General features: G+C 41.3%; 2 protein-coding genes across 3 annotated transcripts; both read left to right on the forward strand.

Moving 5' to 3' along the window:
• Positions 1 to 210: 210 nt before the first annotated feature.
• LOC105016686 (ankyrin repeat domain-containing protein 60) lies at positions 211 to 6,362 on the forward strand. Of its 2 annotated transcripts, XM_020055277.3 has the most exons (4): positions 211 to 1,193; positions 2,140 to 2,270; positions 3,278 to 3,443; positions 3,696 to 6,362. In XM_020055277.3, the coding sequence occupies exons 1-4, from the start codon at positions 863 to 865 to the stop codon at positions 4,148 to 4,150; spliced, it is 1,083 nt and encodes a 360-aa protein (XP_019910836.2). In that variant the 5' UTR covers positions 211 to 862; the 3' UTR covers positions 4,151 to 6,362. The 2 variants fall into 2 exon arrangements, with proteins under 2 accessions (XP_019910836.2, XP_019910835.2); XM_020055276.3 differs by having other exon boundaries at positions 3,278 to 6,362.
• A 5,807-nt stretch (positions 6,363 to 12,169) lies between these two features.
• Positions 12,170 to 22,491, forward strand: tgm8 (transglutaminase 8). The gene is made up of 13 exons (XM_010880699.3): positions 12,170 to 12,298; positions 13,761 to 13,931; positions 14,754 to 15,011; positions 16,200 to 16,318; positions 16,927 to 17,055; positions 17,740 to 17,917; positions 18,122 to 18,254; positions 18,343 to 18,452; positions 19,336 to 19,578; positions 19,979 to 20,278; positions 20,657 to 20,820; positions 21,131 to 21,267; positions 21,723 to 22,491. Exons 1-13 carry the CDS (start codon positions 12,289 to 12,291, stop codon positions 21,880 to 21,882), a joined length of 2,112 nt encoding a protein of 703 aa, XP_010879001.2. The 5' UTR covers positions 12,170 to 12,288; the 3' UTR covers positions 21,883 to 22,491.
• Positions 22,492 to 22,779: the final 288 nt, after the last annotated feature.

A 22,779-nucleotide genomic window follows, 5' to 3' on the forward strand; every position in this document is an offset into this window, starting at 1 on the left:
ACATAAGTTTTAATTCGTCACACCAATTATTTCAAACTGTCGTACAGTACTGTCGCTCCGTTATTTGACAGCTATTCGGTCCTCTCCTCGCTTGAGTCTTGTCTCTCTCTTTTAATCCTCAGTCCCAAACTGTAGTGATGGCCATTATAGGCTTCATTAGCGTTATTTTAGCAGCAGGATATTATGCTGGCACTCAGATTTTCTTTATCACAATAAAAGCCATCATTGAAATGTATAAGGCAATGTAGTTAATCTAGGCTGTGTAAAATAACAGACAAGAATAACATTGGAACGGACATTAAACATAAAGGGCCAGTTTCACAAAAAATTGTCCTAGACTAGCTTTAATCCGTCTGCGAAACCGGCACAAAATATACAGACCAGATTAACTATATTGCTTTATATATTTCAATGATGGCTTTTAATTTAAAAAAGCGCTGCTAGCATAATATCCCGCTTTTGAGCTGTTTGGTATTATACTAGCATATTATCCTGCTGCTAGAAGAACGATAATGAAGCCTCGAATGGCCATCACTACCGAACAGAGCTCATCAGCGGGAGCAGGTGCAATCATTTAGTCTCCCTTAACCCACCCATGACATTATATTCAGTAATGACCTGGGTGCAATTCAGGCTTACCTGTCTTGCTCAAAGACAGAACGACATGGTTATATATCGTTTGGGCTGGGTCCAGCCACCCCGGTCTCTAAACAATAAGGTGAAGTGCTACTAGTTTGCAACAACTGAGCGCAACTGCGTGCCGGGCATAACGTCACCTAAGTAACAGTAGCCCACTCGAAAGGCAGACACAACACTCCAAACGAAAGTAGCCTATAATTTTTTTACTGTTTATTCTGCAAAAATGAATGAGTGTGGTTCTATGAGCAAGCGAATGTCTGTTTCTAAAAACTCAACATCAATAAAGAGAATTTCATTTAATGTACCGAGACCTAAAAGTGCTTTTATTTCCGGAGACAACGACTACAACAGTAAAAGGATACTAAAAAGGGATATTTTGCGCGACCCATCTACAAATGTTACGTTTAGTCTAAGCGTCAGGCTGTGGGAAATCGGAGAGAAGTTCGTTGTGCACGACTGTCACCACAACATGAGAATCAGAGAGCTAAAAAATGCAATGGAAATAGTGGTTGGGATTCCCACAGACTTTCAGAGAGTATGCTACCTGGACAAAGGTAATATGTTTGACTATACTGACATATTTAAATGAGAAATGGTCAGGGTGACCAAATTCAATAGGGTAAAATACGGGACAGTCAGTGTCGTCGTCCCCCTCGCGCGCACACACACACACTTACACACAATGCACAACAAAGTAGGGCCTATTTTACAGTACATCAAATACACCATACAGTCTGTTGTGTTTGTACTGAATGAATTGGATTGAAGCAACAAAAGAGCGTTTCTCTCTGGCAAAGATGAACAGTTTCAACTGTAAAAACTATAAATACTATAAAATATTGCATACGTGACAAATTAATGAATTGGATTGAAACAACAACAAAAGAGCGTTTGCACAATGTGTTCCGGATAACATGAACACATTACGCACGGAAACATTTACACAGCCTACGTTTCAGGTGTACACAGCAACAACAGTAAAACGTAACAGAATTATGCCTACTCAGTTTTGCTAATTTGGGAGTGTGGAGTCCGATGGGCTGTTGTACTTTTCGCATGAGCCAATCTTCCTCAGGGTACGGCTTGTCTTTAAAGAGTTTGTCATAGAAAGCTGTGCACTTTAATGCAAAATGTACTCGAACAAATTGCATTGCCTTCTTGGATGGTTGTTACAGCGAGGTGGAATTTCGGGGGGAAAAGGGGTACTAAATATATAAGGCCCTAACATGTTGAGAGTCCCTTGAAAATGTTTGAATCTTCAATAAAGTGGGGAGGGGCCCTCAGAGACCGCTTATGTACAGGGCCCAGAATTTTGTGCTCCACCCCTGAGTACAGCCACATTCATTTTTCAGTTGCATCCAGAATAAACGTTTAAAAATCACAAAAGGTATTTCCAGTGTCAGATGTGCCAGGGTAATATATGACTGAGGCTATTTTCTAGGTCGACTAGTTATCAAAATGTGATTTTCTGCAGCCTTAATGTTCTACTCCACCCAACAGGCGACTTACAGGATGAGACCACTTTTCACTATAATGACATCATTCCTGGAACTGCCGTTTCCCTGATGATTTGGCCTTACAATGGATGGGCGGAGCTTGTGATAGCTGCAGCTACTGGGGACATATTCCAGGTAATTCTAATCACCGTACATTTCTAAGTAATAAGGCCCCATGGGGTGTGGTACATTGTTGTTAGAGCTGTTCCTATGAACGACACATAGCTGGGGTATATTGGGAACAAACCCCTGAGGCAATGTGGTTGGATTGATTTCCTGCCTGTTGGGCCCTGTCCGGGGCCTCCCCCGGGTAGGGCCACAGTGTCACCGGACCCCCCCCGTCTCAGTTCCAAGGTGTTAAGCTGCTATATTATTGTGCTGGGGGATATGAGGGATGTACTACTAACTTTTCTCAGTTTCCTCCAGTTTTACATTTTAGGAGGAGATGAGGTACTGGTCCACACCTGCGGAGTACCTGGTTTGGGGGGCCCGTTGCTGTCCCTGTCCTTGTCCACCTGGTCATACTTCTGACCTAGTCTAAAATCAAATAGACTCTGGATTTAGCCCAGAGACATTTATTTATTATTCCAATTGGACTTTTAATATCTCACCCGGCACAGCCAGAAGAGGACTGGTCACCCCTCTGAGCCTGGGTCCTCTCTAGGTTTCTTCCTAAAATTCGACATTCTTAGGGAGTTTTTTCTAGCCACTGAAATCCAACACTACTGTTGTTTGCTCCTTGGGGTTTAAGGCCGGGTGTCTCTGTAAAGCACTTTGGGACAACTGCTGTTGTAAAAAGGGCTTTATAAATAAATTTGATTGATTGAGATGCCCACAGGTATGTTATCACGTCACTTTTTACTTCTCTTGTTGCGTTGGTAAACGCTTTATAAGCACACCCAGGCATCTCGGGGGTTTGTGATATACTGCCAATATGTACGACTAAGCGCTGTGTCAAGGCACTCCCCGATGACTTAAATCCTAAGAGCACCCCCTCACCGTGGTTTATTGCCTTTTCAGCGTACATATACTCACGGCTATCAGCCAATCAGCATTCAGCATTTAATCCACCATGTTTTATTTTATTAGCATTTCCATTGACTTTTCATGTTAAAAAGTTCTCTTCTGGTCGTTTTGTACAGCTGAAGCGTGTGATGTCCAAACCGGAACCGCCATGTTCCTGTCATCCAAGGCCTAAGGATTCTGTGAGCGGACCTTCCACCTGGCTATCTCACCGTCTCTTCTCAGCTCTGTTCATCTGTGCCCACCGAGGGCATCTGCCCGCTGTTCGCTTCCTGCTCCAATGTGGTAGACTTGCCCAACACCGCAGGGGCACCCCCCTCCCCCCCGTTCTTTGTGAAATATTACTTAATGCTAATTCGGTTTTTGCCGTTCAAAAATGCCTCGTGAACCTCAAATTAACACACACCATCAGGTCTGAAAGTTTTCCGGTAAACCGGCGATGCATACTATCAGACAGGCTTTTTTATGTTTTTTACGTCTTCTACTGTACGCCAGGTTACCATTCGGCCAACAAAAGCCATCCTGTTCTCTCCACAGGGGCTGATGTGAAGGGACAGACGCCCCTGGGGCGTGGAGCCCTCCATGTGGCTGCCGCCCAGGGCCAAGTGCAGACCGTCCTGGAGCTGCTGGAGCAGGGCAGCCCTGTTAACATGGAAGACGCCGATGGCCTGACGGCCCTGCGCACCGCTGTGCACTTTCACCAGAAGAAGAGCGCCCGGCAACTCTTCCTCTTCCACTGGCAGGAGCGGGCGAAGGGCGTTCGCCTGAAGCCTCGCCTGGACGAGGCGGAGCTCTTTGCCCACCAGAAACGCGATTCGCGGCTGCGCGCCTGGTACCAGGGCGTCCACGCACAGAAATACATGGCCCACCCGGGGACCTGCAGCCGGGGGGAGGGAGGCAACGCCGGACCAAGGAAGCCGGCTCCACCGCGGAACGCAGTGGTGGGGGCACAGGCAAGGAGTGCATGGATGGGGCATGGACTCCATGTGTAATTTTACGAACATTCAAAAGCCTAGCTTTGGCACAACGAGTAACTTTAGAAATGTAGACAAACACGCTTTTTAAAAACGTTATTGTATGTTATACCTTGAATGTATTTCATCTCAGATCTGAATTGGTTTTTCAACGTGCTTCTCAAACCCGGCGCCGTTTCTCTCCTGAATCGTCTGAGGTTTTACAGCAATTTACTGTTGCCCTGATTGGCAGTAATTTAAGTAACCATGGAATCATTGTAACAGGTGAAGGTGTAGGTTGGGGGTTGGGGGTTGGGTTACCCCTTAGGATGTTCCTGAGTCGACCGGTAGAAGAATGAGTACAGAGAATCTATAACCTGCGTGATAATTTAATTTCTATTTCCATATTGTTTGTAAACATGCCCAATCAGAAATGACCACGATATGTCGGCGGTTCTTAGTAAAGGTAGCTACTACATTTAAGTAAAGGTAGCTACTACATTTAAGTAAAGGTAGCTACTACATTTAAGTAAAGGTAGCTACTACATTTAAGTAAAGGTAGCTACTACATTTAAGTAAAGGTAGCTACTACATTTAAGTAAAGGTAGCCAGCCAAGCATTTAAAGGGTCATGTGTCTCACGGCCTACGTCAACCTCAATGCTCATCAGTCAAGCACAGAAGACGTGATCGTGTAGCAACCCGTAACTCAAAGATGACCAGTCTGGTCACTTCGATTTACGTTTATGTGCTTATATCAGTTATCATAAGCGTCCATAAGGTGTAGGTGGTTTAAAACAAGAAGAAAGTAGTAAACAATATATGACATCTCCACATTTCAGGTGTCTGATTTATTGCTTTGACCATCAACCTTTTGAGTCCTATGACCATGAGCTAAATATAGATTAATTTATTTATAACCATACGGTTAATTTCCGGACTAGTTAATTTTAGAATAGAGGAGGTCATTCAGGGTTTATAACCTTCTCACCATGTAAGATGTTTAAGGAGAATTATGTATTAAAACTGTCTTATTGTGTGTGTGTTGACTAAGGGAGGTTTCCTCAGGGAAAGGTGGCCTTTGACTAAGGGAGGTTTCCTCAGGGAAAGGGGGTCTTTGACTAATGGAGGTTTCCTCAGGGAAAGGGGGCCTTTGACTAAAGGAGGTTTCCTCAGGGAAAGGGGGTCTTTGACTAAGGGAGGTTTCCTCAGGGAAAGGGGGCCTTTGACTAAGGGAGGTTTCCTCAGGGAAAGGTGGTCTTTGACTAAGGAAGGTTCCCTCAGGGAAAGGTGGTCTTTGACTAAGGGAGGGTTCCTCAGGGAAAGGTGGCCTTTGACTAAGGGAGGTTTCCTCAGAGAAAGGGGGCCTTTGACTAAGGGAGGTTTCCTCAGGGAAAGGGGGCCTTTGACTAAGGGAGGTTTCCTCAGGGGGGAAAGGGGGCCTTTGACTAAGGGAGGTTTCCTCAGGGAAAGGGGGCCTTTGACTAAGGGAGGTTTCCTCGGGGAAAGGGGGCCTTTGACTAAGGGAGGTTTCCTCAGGGAAAGGGGGCCTTTGACTAAGGGAGGTTTCCTCAGGGGGGAAAGGTGGCCTTTGACTAAGGGAGGTTTCCTCAGGGGGGAAAGGGGGCCTTTGACTAAGGAAGGTTTCCTTGGGGAAAGGGGGCCTTTGACTAAGGGAGGTTTCCTCGGGGAAAGGGGGCCTTTGTCCTCTCCCTCATTCCTCGGAAGGGAGGTTTTTATGTTTTAATAGCCTCACGATGTAAGATGTCTTTTTATGTATTAAAATGGTCTTATTGTGCATATGTTAAAAAAGGTGTTTGTGTGTGCGTTGACTATGAAGGGGTTCCCCTCAGGGAAAGGGATGGTTGTTGAGTCATATGAACAAGCTTCCTCTCTCACACTAGGAAGAGACAAAGCAGGGCATGACTTTGGAATTGAAAGGCCATATGGCTTTTTATTAACATTTTTATATTGACAGTGAACGTGCATACCAGAAAAGAAAATGTATTGTAATTTTCATATTGACTGAAATATTGCAGGCAAAAGTGGAAAAGGAAAATGCGAAGTGGGATTTCATTAACATTTGAACTAAGTTAACTACATGCTTCCCTACCGCAGATGATGAGATCCCCAAACTCTTTGCAATTAGACGTAGACAATTTTTATTCTTAAATTGTTGCACTATTTGCCTGCACAGTCTTTCAGAGGGGTGAATCCCCCCACCCATCTTTACTTTTGAAAGACTCATCCTCTCTGGGATGCAGTTTTTATACCCAGTCATGTTACTGACCTTTTGCCAATTGAACTAACTAGAGATGTTCAACCAGGGTTTTTTTTTTTTACTCACCTTATATATTTATTAATGGACACTAACTCTCCCAATTTATTTAATGTTATTTTTGACAGCCAGAATCAAAGTGAGAGACAGAAAAAAGACAGGCAATGAACCTGATAAGATAAATCCAAGGCATGTCTACTTTTGTGAGTTATGACAGATGTCTACATTTCATATTTCACATCAGTGTGTCCATCTACTGATAACATCACTGTGGAGTGTCTACTAGTGAGTTATGACAGAGGTGTGTCAATCTACTGACAAGATTAAGGGTTTGTCTACATAAGGATTAGGTGAGTCATGTCTGTCTGTCGTTCTACTGAAAATATCATAGCCAGTCCCGTGTCTACCATTGAGGACACTGGGGTCTCCGTCCTCTGTATTTCTTTCGCTGTTTTATTATATTATAATGTGTTCCGTTCATGCTAAATAAAGGTGGTGAACAGATAAATTTTTACAGGCAATGTACAAGATCACCACCAGCTTGCATGGTTACGTCAGATAGGCAGGCAGTGATGTTGGTTTCATAAATTCTTTGTTTTAGTGCAGACATTTGTGCACCGGTCCTTTTATGACAGTTAGGCTTAACGGTCATAGAGACGCGGTTGCAGTGCTCGAGTGGTTGTGCAAAAGTTAGTCAAACACTGCTGGAAAAGACCAGGAGCATCATGGGTAGTCAAGATAAATGTAATCTAGCGATAACTTGTGTAACCGGTCTACCTGTATGGTTTCACTTTACAACAAAGTAAATCAATCTGCAATCATGCAAGCAGTCATGGAAAATAATTAAGACATTTCAAGAAGATACAACATGATAAGACATGACTTCTGTGTCCTCAATAGTAGTCCTGGGCCGGCCAGTCAGACAGACAGAGGTATGGAGATTGAAAAGTGCCAAAATGTTCAGGAATACTGCAGTGATTTGTAAAACTAAGAGAAACAATTAAGGATAATTTTTCAATATTTTGTTTATGTGCATGTGTGTATCTTTTACTAAGAATCCACAGCAAATAAAAATAATTTGGTTCAGTCAAGGATATTTATGACCATACCAGCATCTCATGCCTAAAATAATCTATAATGCCAATGCATTTATGGCTGTCTGGGGCCTCCCCCGGGTAGGGCCACAGTGTCGCCGGACCCCCCCGTCTCAGTTCCAAGGTGTTACGCTGCTATATTATTGTGCTGGGGGATATGAGGAATGCACTTTCTAACTTTTCTCAGTCTCATCCAGTTTTACAGTTTAGGAGGAGATGAGGTCCTGGTCCACACCTGCGGAGTACCTGGTTTGGGGGGCCCGTTGCTGTCCCTGTCCTTGTCCACCTGGTCATACTTTTGACCTAGTCTAGAATCAAATAGACTCTGGATTTATCCCAGATACATTTATTTATTATTCTAATTGGACTCTTAATATCTCACCCGGCACAGCCAGAAGAGGACTGGTCACCCCGCTGAGCCTGTGTCCTCTCTAGGTTTCTTCCTAAAATTCAGCCTTCTTAGGGAGTTTTTCCTAGCCACTGAAATCCAACACTACTGTTGTTTGCTCCTTGAGGTTTAAGGCCGGGTGTCTCTGTAAAGCACTTTGTGACAACTGCTGTTGTAAAAAGGGCTTTATAAATACATTTGATTGATTTAAATAAATTTGATTGATTTCCATTTTCCATGTGCTTGAAAACGATTATTTTCCTAAGGTGACATGATGCTGCTACAACTCAAAATGGAGCTGAAAGAAATTTGAAAGCCTGTATTTCTCCTGAGGTTACCTGTGGGTTTTTCATTGTATTCTGACCAATTCTACTGGCAGTTTTGACTGAAATCTTCTTGTTCTACCTGACCTAGACTTGGTAACAAGAGATCCCTGAAACTTCCACTTCTTTATAAGTGATTGAACAGTATTGACTGGCATTTGCAAGGATTTTGATATCTTTTCATATCCTTTTCCATCTTTATAAAGATCCATTACCTTGTTACACAGGTCTTTTGACAGTTCTTCTCTGCTCCCCAATGCCTACTCAGTGCATCCATGTGAGAGCTAACAAACTCATAGACTATTTATACACAGACACTAATTACAATTTAAAAAGCCACAGGTGAGGGAAATTCATTAATTGCCATTTTCTCCTGTGTCTGTACCAAGGCCAAACATTCAAGGGTATGTACACTTTTGATCAAGGCCATTTGGGTCATTTCTGTTATCATTATGATTTAAAAAGGAGCCAAACATCTGTGTGATAATAAATGGCTTCATTAGATCACTATCCTTAAACGATCAGTCATATTTTCAAAATCAATGCCAAAATGTCACAATTTCTGCCAGGGTATGCAAACATATGAGCAGAACTGTAGGTGTATTTTAGTTCTATATACATGTTAAAGAACACAACACAGAAGAATGGTACTTCACCATCTTGTGCTATATGAGGTACAATAAAGCAAACAGCTGGTATCTATTATTGAGAGGCCACAGACAACCCGATAAGTGTGTGTGGAGCCAAGAACTCAAGAGGGGATATAAGACCAGGCCATATAAGGTTAGGATGTAGAACACAGAAGTGTTTGGACCTTTTCAGTTCCTTAGGAATTGGATTTTGCTAGTTTTATCAACGTGTAATGGTTATTTTTTTATGTGTGAAGGGGGACTGGGAGATAATGGGCATGAGAAACCTAACAAAACTCGTCAGTGTAACGTACAATCGATAGGACGTGATGGCCATTACCTATGAGCCCCAAACATCCCGTCCATACCTCCTGTCCATACCTCCTGTCCATACCTCCTGTCCATACCTCCTGTCCATACCTCCTGTCCATACCTCCTGTCCATACCTCCTGAGAGGAGTTGTCCATGTGACTGTCATAGACTCTATGAATAGACCCATGGACCATAGGTTGGAACAAACCATGTCTTTTCCTATAATATATGTGTATTTCAGTTCTATACTTTTGTTAAAGTACACAACCCAGAAGAATGGTACTAACATTTTTCAATCATCACTAGAGAGTGCACTTGGGTTTCATATAGAGGCACTATCGGAGGGAGGCCAATAGAACACGTCCGATAACGGATAGACAGATTGACGGATTGATAAGCCCTATCTGCACCGATATATCGGTCTATCCCTACAAAAAAATTTAAAACATGATCTGTAAATAGACAGCGTACAACCCACAAATGTCAAACATGATCTTTAAATAGACAGCGTACAACCCACAAATGTAAAACATGATCTGTTAATGCACAGGGTCCAAGCCACAACTGAAAACATGATCTGTTAATACACAGCATACAACCCACAAATGTAAAACATGATCTGTAAATAGACAGCGTACAACCCACAAATGTAAAACATGATCTGTAAATAGACAGCGTACAACCCACAAATGTAAAACATGATCTGTAAATAGACAGCGTACAACCCACAAATGTAAAACATGATCTGCAAATACACAGCGTCCAAGCCACAAATGAAAACATGATCTGTTAATACACAGCAAACAACCAATAAATGTAAACAATGATCTCTTAATAACACAGCATAAAACACACAATAGTCACTCCCGCCTTGGGGAAGAGAAAACATTCCTCATTTACAAGCTCTGAATGTGGCAGTACTGGCTCATCTGCAAGGGACAGTGAGGCGCCTGTACAAGGGTCACAACAGGCCCAGAGTACAACCCATAGGTTCACAGGAGTCAATAAGGAAACCCAGGACACAGTTGAAATGTACCAAGGTTGGTTCATTCCAAACTATATTGTCCACCACAATGGAAAAAAAACAGATTGGCCTAAACTGTTCCTTCAAATAGAGGCAAGAGCCTAAACAGACAACTCCTTCTTGAAACAGATTTGGGAGCTTCTCTTGTGCTTCACCCCAGCAAACCTTTAGAAGCATGTGTTTGACCCCAGCAAGCCTGAAGAAGCATGTGTTTGACCCCAGCAAGCCTGAAGAAGCATGTGTTTGACCCCAGCCAGCCTGAAGAAGCATGTGTTTGACCCCAGGAAGCCTGAAGAAGCATGTGTTTGACCCCAGCAAGCCTGAAGAAGCATGTGTTTGACCCCAGCCAGCCTGAAGAAGCATGTGTTTGACCCCAGCAAGCCTGAAGAAGCATGTGTTTGACCCCAGGAAGCCTGAAGAAGCATGTGTTTGACCACAGCCAGCCTGAAGAAGTGAGCTTCTCTGTAAAATGCTGTTTAAGCGTGGACAACTGTGATTCTAGTTCTACCTAGAAACTAAATCAGTTCTTCCTACAAAATACATTTTGACAAAACACTTAAATTAAATATGAAAATCTATACCTAAAGCACATCTTGATAGCTTCCTTTAAAATACAACTCCTGAAAAAATTAAGAGACCACTTAACCTTTTTCTTTCCTCTCCAAAAAAGTTGAAAAGGAAGGTTTTGAGTGAGGAACAGAATGGTTAAAATTAAGAGGCCACTGCAAATGGATCGCTTCTGTTCCTCACTTACAACCTTCCTTTTCAACTTTTGTGTCACTGTCCAAATACTTATGGATCTGAAAATATGTGCATATACAACAACTCAGTTTCCAAAAAAGTTGGGACACAGTGTAAAAAGTAATGAAAAACAGAATTCAATGATGTGCAAATAATTTAAACCCTATATTCAATAGAAAACAATACAAAGAAAAGATTAAACGTTGAAACTGAGACATTTTATTGTTTCTTGAAAAATATATGTATTTTATACATATATATATATATATATGTATATATAAAGCAACATGTTTCAAAAGAGCAGCGACAGGAGCAACGAATGAATGGAAAAGTTGTGTAATGTGTAATGAACATTTCATTGGAAGTGGATGTGCCCCGATAATGAGAAACCTCTCTGTAGGTTGCACTCTGATAACCACAGGAATGTTCACATTAACCATTTGGCATGTGTTGGAAAACTGATCTTTGCTAGGTAGACACATCCTTCAATGTATATATCAGCTTGTAACCAACATTACAGTGAGAAGAGATTGAGCTTGTAACATCATGAGCTAATAGACTATCAAATGCTGTAATAAATAATTGAATTACTTTCTCCCTTGACAACCGGATTCACAAACATTGTTTCACCCACTATGCGAAACGGCTGATTTCTAACACATGCAAGAAAGAAACCATATATAAACAACATCCAGAAATGTTGAAGCCTTCTCTGGGCCCAAGCTCATTTAAGATGGACTGAGGCAAAGTGGAAAACTGTCATGTGGTTTTAACATTTGATATGTTGTCCTTGTCCAATTTTCAATTAAATATAGGGATACAAGATTTGCATATGAATGCATTCTGTTTTTATTTGCATTTCACGCAGAGTGTAATTAAATATGGCAAATATGCATTTTAATATCAACTGCACTTGGGGGAAAAGGTTTCTCATGCAGCATTTTCTTACTGGGGTCAGTGTAAGGGCTGTCGATATTCCAGGAAGGTACAACATACTGGTTGTATGACAATTAAGTAAATCAGGTGTTACACCTGCACAAAAAACTTTTTTCAACTGCACTTGGGGGAAAAGGTTTCTCATGCAGCATTTTCTTACTGGGGTCAGTGTAAGGGCTGTTGATATTCCAGGAAGGTACAACATACTGGTTGTATGACAATTAAGTAAATCAGGTGTTACACCTGCACAAAAAACTTTTTTCCGGTTAAACAGGGAAGGGTGAGCACATTATCAATGTGAAATCCAGAAGTCATTCCTATGAAATGGGCTGGGCTCCTTTTAAAAGCTCTGAAATCTTTCAGCAGCTACAGTGCTACCGTAGCCTAGTACAACAAGATACTCCATCTACTTACCTTTGTCTGGTTCCAGGCACATCACCACTAAATCGCTACGATGAGTTTGGGTACGTATGCAAACATTTCTGGTATTTTGCAATATCAATAGGTATTTTTAAGTGAATCAGTTGAAAAACTGACTGACTTAATAAAAACATGAACACATTTAATTTATAAACATCAATCAAAAAGTAGTTGACTCCACCAGAGTCTGTGCTCTAATGGTTGCGCAGACAATAAAAGGGCCCCCCTTATGCTTGAAAAAAGTATTGCAAGCAGAATAAATTCATAAAATTATATTATGAATTTTGTTGTTGATTTGCTAAATACTATTTAGTTGGAGAATACTTATGTTGACACTGCAGTGATAAACATCTGTATTTGTTTTATGATTCCATGATGCCCTTTTATGGTTGGACGGCCTGTGGACGTGGGGCGATAACGTTGGATCTTGTTCGCCTCGTTTGCTAACCATCTCAGATGTGGAAGATAGCCAGCTTATGTAACAAAAGATAAAAGAGGAACATAGATGTCTGTCAAGGTTACATTCAAAATAATGCAACAACGTTTGCTTTGAAGTCATCTTAATTAAGGAAGATACATTTAGTCGTAGTCAAAGATGCACTGTGTAGAATCTTGTCTTCTCTTAGTGATGTAGTATTACCTAGTCCATAAACTGATAGACAGACCTGAAAGACAGACCAGCGATAACATTTACTAGATGTAGCCATCTTCTGATTATTAATGCTTGTTATTATGCTGCTAGTACACTAATCATTTAATTAATATTAAATTAAAGGGAATTAATATGCCTTTTATGTGACCATTGTTAGTCGCTGGTTTTAAAGTTTACCTTTTCTAAAATCTCCATATAGAGCACAGCCTGTGGGCTTACTGCACAAGCTGTGACAAGTCTTTTAAGGAGATGTTAGAAAAGGTTCACTTTAAAACCAGCAAGTGAGATCTATCACATATCATTTATTTGGTATGTACCCAATTATGTGTTTTCGCTGTGTGAGAACATTTGTTTTTTATGTAAATGTTATTTCATAAAGTTCTATCAAATTGCATTAGTTGGGAAGAGCAATTTAACCCACAGATTCTGCTCTCTGAGTGACAGTCTTGTGCATGTAGAGAAACAGTCCAACAACTACTTCAAGTGTAATATGAATTTGATACATTTTAATAGATTAAGGAATACTGTATATCTCAACAAATTTGAACCAGTTTGTATCTGTTGTGAACTCTTTTATTGCAAAATTGTTTTACCCTATTGCAGAAAATATTTTATACTATATTGACAGGAAATATATTAATATCAATAGAGAAGAAGAAAAAAAAAATCCTTCACTGGCAATAATTAAATAATGCAATTTTTTTAATGAAGAATGTTGGCAAGTTCACTGACTTGAGAACAAATAGTAAAGTTAATTAAAATGTGATGTTTGTTTCCTGGTGGAATTCACAGTAGAATATGTATTTAATAATAAAAATAACGTAAAATGAATTTATTCTTTCTACCTTTTGAAGATGTTGTTAAAGTTGACCTGAACTGTGAGAAGAACAACCGCGCCCACAACACCATTGACATCTCAGCGTCCAGACTCATTGTCAGGAGGGGTCAGTCCTTCCTGGTCCGATTAGAACTCCGTGGTCCCTTCAGGCCCACTACTGATGTCCTGGAGCTGACGGTGGAGACAGGTGAGCTATTCATTTGGACCGTTTGTATTTCTGTGTCTCATTTGACCTTGGTGAAGGGTGGCAACATGGGAGAGGTCACGCTAGGGTCAGACGCTAGGGGGGGGGGGGGGTCTCGAGACATGAACCCCAAAACGGATTCCAGATCAACATTTTTCCAGGTTGAAAATGGGTACCACAAGAAACCCAAAAGCTTTCCATTTGGAACCAATAGGGTCATTCTCTGGATAAAAAAATAACAAGATTATCCTCCAAAAGAGCCCATTAACTCTGAAAAACAGGCCTGCGGCTGAATGTAGTTCCCAACCACTGTGATAGACACATGCAGTAATACTCTCAGCAAACTCTAGATGTGTTTTACAGCTGAGTTGAAGTCAGTTTGATCTAAAGACCGGAAAGGCATCACAGACAGGAACCGATAACTCCACTGTACTGTATATAATGACATCAGCACAAAAATATTTAAATAAGGGCTCTTTTTTTATTTTTTATTAATAAGGGCTCTTTTGATGTCGCTGTGAAGGAACCCTTTTTTGATTCCAGGCAGAACACTTTGATTCCAGGCAGAACCCTTTTGTTCCAGGTAGAACCATTTTAGGTTCCATGCAGAGCCCTAGATCTATCCCGATATTTCTGGAGACTCAAACAGTTCTTCCTGAAGCAAAGGAAAGACACTTAGAACCCTTGTTGAATCATTTTATTTTGAGAGTCTAAATAACTTTTTATTTTATTAGACAGATACATTACCTCGTTATTCTGGATCCTAAAACAGAAAGTTCAGCATATTCAACATCATCCAAAATAAATCTTCCTTTCTACATCCAGGGCCCAAACCGTCGGAGCGGCTGGGGACCCGGTCGGTGTTCAGGCTCTCTGCCAGCCTTGGGAACGATTCGTCCTGGATGGCAGAGGTTCACAGGGATTCAAATCTCCCGGCAGGTTCAGTCACCCTTGGCATCACCAGCCCAGCAAATGCCCCAGTGGGAGAATACAGACTCAGCCTGTCGGTAAAAACCAGCACCACTGCCGTAACGGGCCGTAGCCTATGCAAACTGATTCTGCTGTTCAACCCCTGGTGCCAAGGTAAACACCATTCACTTCAACAGACCTGTTAGCCCCCAGGGCTATCCTGTCAGGGATATTTGAGAGTATGGTAATACAAGCCTATAAAAATAAACCGAAATGCAATTTAATTGTGCCGAAAAATAAAATCTCCTCACAAGCTTTTGATGGCTGGTTTTGCCCCTTTTGGTGGAAGCTGTCTTTTGTAACTCGCTCAGCGGGACTTTTGCCCGCTTTAATTACCACCACAGCATTTCGATAGGATAGAGATCTGGACTGTGACTCGGCCGTTTTATTCATTTATTTTCCAGATATTCTATTCTATAACCCCGTTTCCAAAAATGTTTGGACGGTGTGTAAAATACTAATGAAAACGGAGTACAATGATGTGCAAATAATGTATCCCTATATTTAATTGAAAATAGTACAAAGACAACATATCAATTGTTGAAACAGACATTTTATTGTTTTGGGAAAATACACACCAATTTTTTTATTGAATTTTGAGATGCCAGCAACACGTTTAAAAAAAGTTGGGACAGGAGCATGTTTATGACTGTGTTGCATAACCTCTTTTAACAATACTCTGTAAGAATTTGGGAACTGAGACCAATTGCTGTAGTTTTGAAAGTGAAATGTTTCCCATTCTTGGTTGATATAGGATTTCAGCTGCTCAACAGTTCGGGTTCTCCTTTGTTGTATTTTGTGTTTCATAATGAGCCAAATGCAAATTTTGATTCAGACCACAGGACAGTTTTCCACTTCAACTCAGTCCATCTTAAATTAGCTCTGGCCCAGAGAAGGCAGCAGCGTTTCTGGATCTTGTTCATATATGGTTTCTTCTTTGAATGGTAGAGTTCACTTGCATTTGTGGATGCAGCTACAAACTGTGCCTTGTCCCTAGCCTACAGAGATTTCTACAGATTCTCTGAATCTTTTAATTATACTATTTACCGTAGATGATGAGATCCCCAAACTCTGCAATTTTACATTGAGAAACATTATCCTTAAATTGTTGCACAAATTAGTAAGAAAAAAAGTAAGAAGTGTGATTAACCCGTTTATAGGATGACAACATGTTCAAGTCAGTAACAATGAAACATTGCAAACGACATCCCCCTTTACCTCAGATAACTTTCAAACAGTAAAATCAGTTGAACCAATTCTTATAACAGTTTTTAACCGTCTCCATTTCCTGCTGGGCTGTAGAGGACTGGGTGTACCTACCTAAACAGGAGGAAAGGCAGGAATATGTGATGACAGAACACGGCCTGGTGTTCATTGGAGGTTCCAGATCCATCAGCTCTATGGCGTGGGACTTTGGACAGGTACTGTATACTGAGCAAACATTGCAGTTTTGGTACAGAGGAGAAGTATTAGCACATTAGTAATATTGTAATATGCACATAATTGCTTCTTACTTATATCTGATACTAACATACAGTACTACTGCTCTTAAGAAATAAATGCTGCTAAGATATAACTGATCCTACCTAACTGATCCTAGATAAATGATCCTAACCTAGAACTGATTCTAACATAGAACTGATCCTAACTAACTGATCCTAACATAGAACTGATCCAAACGTACTGATCCTAGATAATTGGTCCTAACCGAGAACTGATCCCAACTAACTGATCCTAACATAGAACTGATCCTCACATAGAACTGATCCTAACTTACTGATCCCAACATAGAATTTATCCTAACATAGAACTGATCCTAACTTACTGATCCCAACCTAGAATTTATCCTAACATAGAACTGATCCTAACATAGAACTGATTCTTATTATCAGATCCTGTTTTACATAGATCTGATCCTAACAAAACGGATCCTAACTAACTGATCCTAGTCAACTGATCCTATTTTACTAAGAACTGGTCCTAACATCGAACGGATCCTTACATTGAACTGATCCTATTGTTTCAACAGTTTGAACCTGACATTGTGGACATTTGCCTGAAGATGCTTGATATGAACCCGAAGTGTCTGAGAAACCCTCCTGAGGACTTCTCTGCTCGCTGCAACCCCATCTACGTCAGTAGGGTGGTCAGTGCCATGGTAAGAATTGAACACCTGTAGTAATGATGACATTATCATCACAAAGTAACAACGACACTGATTACATCTAGACCTGCACATGTGGATCCAAACCCAGGCTAATTTCTGAGAACCCAGGCTAAAACTAGTCCTAGACTATAAAATGCTTTCCCCACTGACCAGGCTTTTTAGTTCACCTGGTCTAGCCTGCAGCTTCTAAGGCCCTTGGTGATATAACAGTGGATGTTAGTCACCACTACAAGCTCCAGGAAACCAGTCCATTTAGAACTATACTTTAGATAGTTAAGAACTACTTTAGATAGTACTGTAAGGTTGCTGTTGTTTTGTAACATAGTCTGTCCTTTTGGTTCTGAATGTTTTCACCTATTTGTTGTTTAGTCCTTGTTGGCTCCCTATTTCGTTTGCCCCCTTCTGTTAGCCCTTTGTGAATCATTGTGTCTTTTGTGTCTGTTCCTGCCACCAGTCTGTGGTTTTTCCTGGCTGCCAGTTTTCCCGCCGTTTTCTTGTGTTATACCTGCCTCTGTTTCATCATTAAAACCCTTGTTGTTCTTCAAGTCCGTGCTTGGGTCCTGCTTTTCCAAAAAAACGTGACAAGTACAGATTTTAGAACTGTTCTTCTAAAACACCTCTTACATCTAGAATTAAGCAATTAAGTTAAACGTGACTTGATTGTCCACGCCCCAGGTCAACACTAACGACGATAAAGGTGTCGTTGCGGGGCGATGGAGTGAGCCCTATGCAGGAGGGGAGAGACCCACTAGCTGGCATGGCAGTGTGGACATACTGAGAAGGTGGTATCAATCCAACTGTAATCCAGTCAAGTATGGCCAGTGTTGGGTGTTCGCCTCTGTCATGTGCACAGGTTGGATGTTATTTTTCATTCTTTCAGTCAGTCAAACTTCATGTACACAGCACATTATTTGCAGGGAATTCATTAGAAACTGCGTGACTGGTATGACAGCAATAATCTGTTACAGTAACAAGAAAATGCCTTAGCAATGACATGGGTGCGTTTAGATGAGGCGACTCGGTTAACGTGAGGTTTTGGGATTTCTTTCCATGTCAGTACTGAGGTGTCTGGGAATCCCGTGTCGAGTGATTACTAACTTTGGGTCAGCCCACGACACCGACAAGAACCTGACAATTGATAAATACTACTCCGATTATGGAATCTGCCCAGAGTCAAACGACTCAGTCTGGTAAGAACAAGATAAAGTCATTATAAGTGCAATGTGAAGAGTGGTTCCAGCAGCAGGAAGTTACGCAGACCATTGTGTTTCCGCTCAGGAACTTCCATGTGTGGGTGGAGGCCTGGATGAAGCGGCCCGATCTCTCACGCGACTCCCTGTACGACGGCTGGCAGGTTGTGGACGCCACCCCCCAGGAGACAAGCAATGGTATGGTCCAACTTGCGTCTCATCTCTGATTCTGAGTTTGTCCCCCTGGCCCGGGAGAGAAGGAACACATTTCCTGTCCTTCACAGAGATGGGAGAGAACAGCGAGGCAACCTACTCCCTTTTTGTTCTTACTCTGTTCTGCTTAATACCTTGTCCCTATGTGTGGGTGTCCCAGAGCGAGACATCTCACTGTCTAACTTGTTATGGCCAGTGTGGGGTAGGCAGGCAGACAGTGAGGAGACTAGGGCTGCTCTCTCTGGATTCAACACGCCAGATGTCATGGAGGAACTGTGAGCTCAAAGCCCACAGGCAGGTACTGTGGCAGGCTTTGTGTCCATGACAAACAGACTGAGTGAATTATCTTACATGTCGACCATCTTTGTAATAAGTACAAAAGCTAAAAAAGGTACGACCGCCATACTTATTGATTGATGGAAGCCACATCGGGTTTGGCACAATGATTTAGCATCCCTTCATAGATATATTTTGATTAGTTAGCCAATTAGCCATGAGCTGAGCTCAACCGTGGGCGGTCCTTGCTCACTTATCAAATGTTATGTATAAGCTATAAATAACATCTTATAGAGGTTGTAATATGTATAGGCTATGAACAACAACTTATAATTGTTGTAAATTTGTTTTTTAATAATTTAATACTTTATTATGTTCCCTGCCCCTAAGTGTGTTCAGGTGTAAAAAAAATTCTAACCCCTCCCACTAGGTGTTCTGCTGTAATAATTTGTTTAAACCCTCCCACTAGGTGTGTTCTGCTGTAATAATTTGTTTAAACCCTCCCACTAGGTGTGTTCTGCTGTAAAAATTTGTTTAACCCCTCCCACTAGGTGTGTTCTGCTGTAATAATTTGTTTAACCCCTCCCACTAGGTGTGTTCTGCTGCGGTCCAGCTCCGGTCAAAGCCATATTGGAGGGTCACACTGACCTCAAATACGATGTGGACTTTGTCTTCGCCGAAGTCAATGCTGACCAAGTCGAATGGAAGGTGTTTCCTGACGGCTCCAAGACAAGGATAAACACAGACACTTCCTCTGTGGGCCAGAACATCAGCACCAAGGCCATCGGCATTGACAGGAGACAGGACATCACAGCCAATTACAAATATGCAGAGGGTTAGTTTTGAATAAAGTGACTCACACCATTTCCAGAAAGCCTGCAAGTTTGACAAAAAAAAGAACTGACACACCTGATTCAGTTAATCAAAGACTTGATGATTATTTCACTAACTAAAATCCAGTGCCAGTTTAGAGTTGAAACCAAAATGTGAAAAGCCCCTAGGGGAAGCCCCAGGGAGAGGTTTGGGAATCTGTCTATTACAAGTTGTTTTCTAAATAAAATCCTAGATGTTAAAGGTCAAAAGTTGTCCAGAACAATGCTGTTCATTTAAAACATCTTGTAATCTGTCTATTACAAGATGTTTTCAAAAAAAATACATCCTAGATGTTAAAGGTCAAAAGTTGTCCAGAACAATGCTGTTCAATCACTGCCTGTTTTATTCATTTTAACAAACAGGCACAGAAATGGAGAGAATCGTGTACAATCAGGCCGTGAGAAGAGGCACCAAACCCAGATACAGTGACGATACAGTTGACAACCATCTCCAGAATCGTTTGGATGTATCCCCAAGTATTGTGTTGCTTAACAAGCCAGTCTACGGGCAAGACATTGACCTCAAGCTTACATTGAAAAACGATGACCGTGTGACTCGAACCCTACTGATTCGTGTCAACGCTCAGGCCGTGAGAATCAATGGCACCATATCATCCCAGATACAGAGTCAGCTAATTGAACAGATGATCCTTCCCAACCAAGGTATGCTGACTAGATTCTCTATTGCCCTCTTTCAATTAAAGCAGTGCTTCGCTATCAAATTACTGTGGCTAAGGCAGCATTTATATCAGTATAAAAAGTGCAGCGAGGACCATACTGCAGCCATTCCATTTATGCTTAAAAGTTTGTTCAACATCCTGGGTTTTTGTAAGAATTGATTGAGAAAAGGGTGGCTCACAAGTTTGAGCAGTTAATATTTAACCAGTAAATATACAGAAACTGTAAAATCTCACAAATAGCTGCCACGGCTTTGTTATAAATTAAATCACACTTTTACATCCATCAGGGAGGCTAAAGATGTGAGGACACCACAGCGTTTGTGACACCCTGTTTAATTAAATGCTTGGTCTGTTTTGGCAGATCTGGCCTTCCCCATTCTCATTCCCTTCTCTGTGTATGGTGAGAAAATGCTGGAGAGTAACAGTGTGAAGGTCTCAGCGGTGGTCAGTGACAAAGGCAACCCGGAGTTGGTGCGCATCACAGAGCAGGACATTGTCCCAGACACTCCTCCATTCTCAATCACAGTGAGTCCTGTACATTCCCAACATTTCGTCATTTAGCAATCACTCGCATCCTTCAGATACTCCTTTGGAAAGATAGGTTTCTGGAGACAAGAATAACAATCTGCAGAAGATGAACATCTTGTGAATGAACTTGCTGTGATGAAAAGTTGGTTCAAGACCTTAATCTGAACAACTGACAAGGTAGTAAAAACTACAGCCATATTAGTAACAGTCAGTAAACCAGAGATTGGCTTCACTCAGTGTGATAGTTTAAATATGCTGTTTCAGACACTTTATTTCTCTCTCTGTGTGTGCGTGTGTTCTCTCACAGGCCAATGGATCTGCAGTGCTGTATGGTGGTGAAATGACAGCAGAGACTATGTTTGAGAACCCTCTGTCTGAGTATTTAACAGACTGTTGCATCACAGTGACAGGGAGTGGCTTGCTGAAGCAGCCAATAGAATCCAGGTGGGTGTGAGTCATTTCTCAATGGCCTTCACGTTTCAGTCACTCTTGTTGATAGCACAACGAGAGCCTTGTTAAAGGACATAAACAGATTTTCAGAAGTCTGAGCCTAAAGAGAAAAACCTGAATGTACAGTATAAAATAACACCTGTTTCAGATGCTTAAGACATTTGGATGGACAAGACAAATGCCACTGCCAGTGTTTGGATGAATACTTGCAGCTCCAGAAAAAATTAAGAGACCATTGCACCTTTTTGTTAACTTTCCAAAAAAGGAACAGAAGGGTTAAAATTAAGAGACCACTGCTAATTGAACGCTTCTGCTCCTCACTCAAAACTTTCCTTTTCAACTTTTTTGGAAAGGTAAGAAAAAGGTGCAGTGGTCTCTTAATTTTGTTCCAGAGCTGTATGTTGTAATTAGTGTTTTGAGAGAGACTAAAATATGTTTTGCCTCCCCAGAATTCCCATGCTAAAACCAAGACAGCGGATTCGTTTGACATGGGCCTTCACTCCAAGCAGACCCGGCCTCAAGAAGCTTGTGGCCACCTTCGACTGCGGCCAATTCAGGAACATCAAGGCAAGCTGCAATGTGGAAGTCAGACCTGCCCCAGGTGCCTGACAAAAAAACTCCCATGAGTAAATGGTTATGTTCTGCACCCACCACACCTCATGTAGGAGTGCATGGTGTTTCTTTTCATTCCTTCTCTCAGCTTTTATTGACATTTAAATTAAGACTGTAGATTGGAGGTCCAAACCTCTAATGTTTGGGCTTTATAAGAGGGGGCACTTGCACTCACATACTCTATGAGCCGGTATTTGCAGTTATAATCATAGAAGCTGATGCCTTTCCTCAACAGACAGCAGGATGTTAACCAACACTGTCCAACAGGCTTAGTACTTTGGCGGGAAAACCATAACTTGTTTAGATTTCTTATGTTAGAAGCCATTTCAATATTATGTACTCTCTGATGTTTTCTAATGGATACCTTACTGTTTGTCTTTTCTTTAGTGTTTTAGTCTTTTTAATGTTTGGTTTTTACTTTCATAAACAGAAACAAAACAGCAGTTTAGTTTTTTTGTTGTTTGCGTTTAATAAAACATATTTTAACATTTTCCTGCGGTTCTGGCCACATTTAGCCCAGAACTATGTGAGAAAATCCAGTCCGCTGCTCATTCAGCAGAAACAGTCTTGTCAGACTTTCTCTACTCAATAAAGAATAACAATGCTTGAAAATACACACTTGATTATTTTTTTTTAAATACAACAGTGAGAAGCAGGAGCAATAATTATGATGTTTATAGCATAATAAAATCACCTCACATTGCATGGCCTTTATAGCAGGGTCATTATTACTGTAGATAGTCCAAGTCGTTGAACAACAACCAGTTACAATTCGACTTGTGAATGTGAGCAGTGGTACAAAGAAATGTGTATCCTTTAACACTGCAAAAATGATATGCACATCAAGCAATAAACTTTCATACTAAGGAGGATGAAGCAGTTAGCTAGCTAACG

This window comes from Esox lucius, chromosome 17, assembly GCF_011004845.1.
Source record: "Esox lucius isolate fEsoLuc1 chromosome 17, fEsoLuc1.pri, whole genome shotgun sequence".
In the NCBI taxonomy this organism is placed as follows: Eukaryota; Metazoa; Chordata; class Actinopteri; order Esociformes; family Esocidae; genus Esox; species Esox lucius.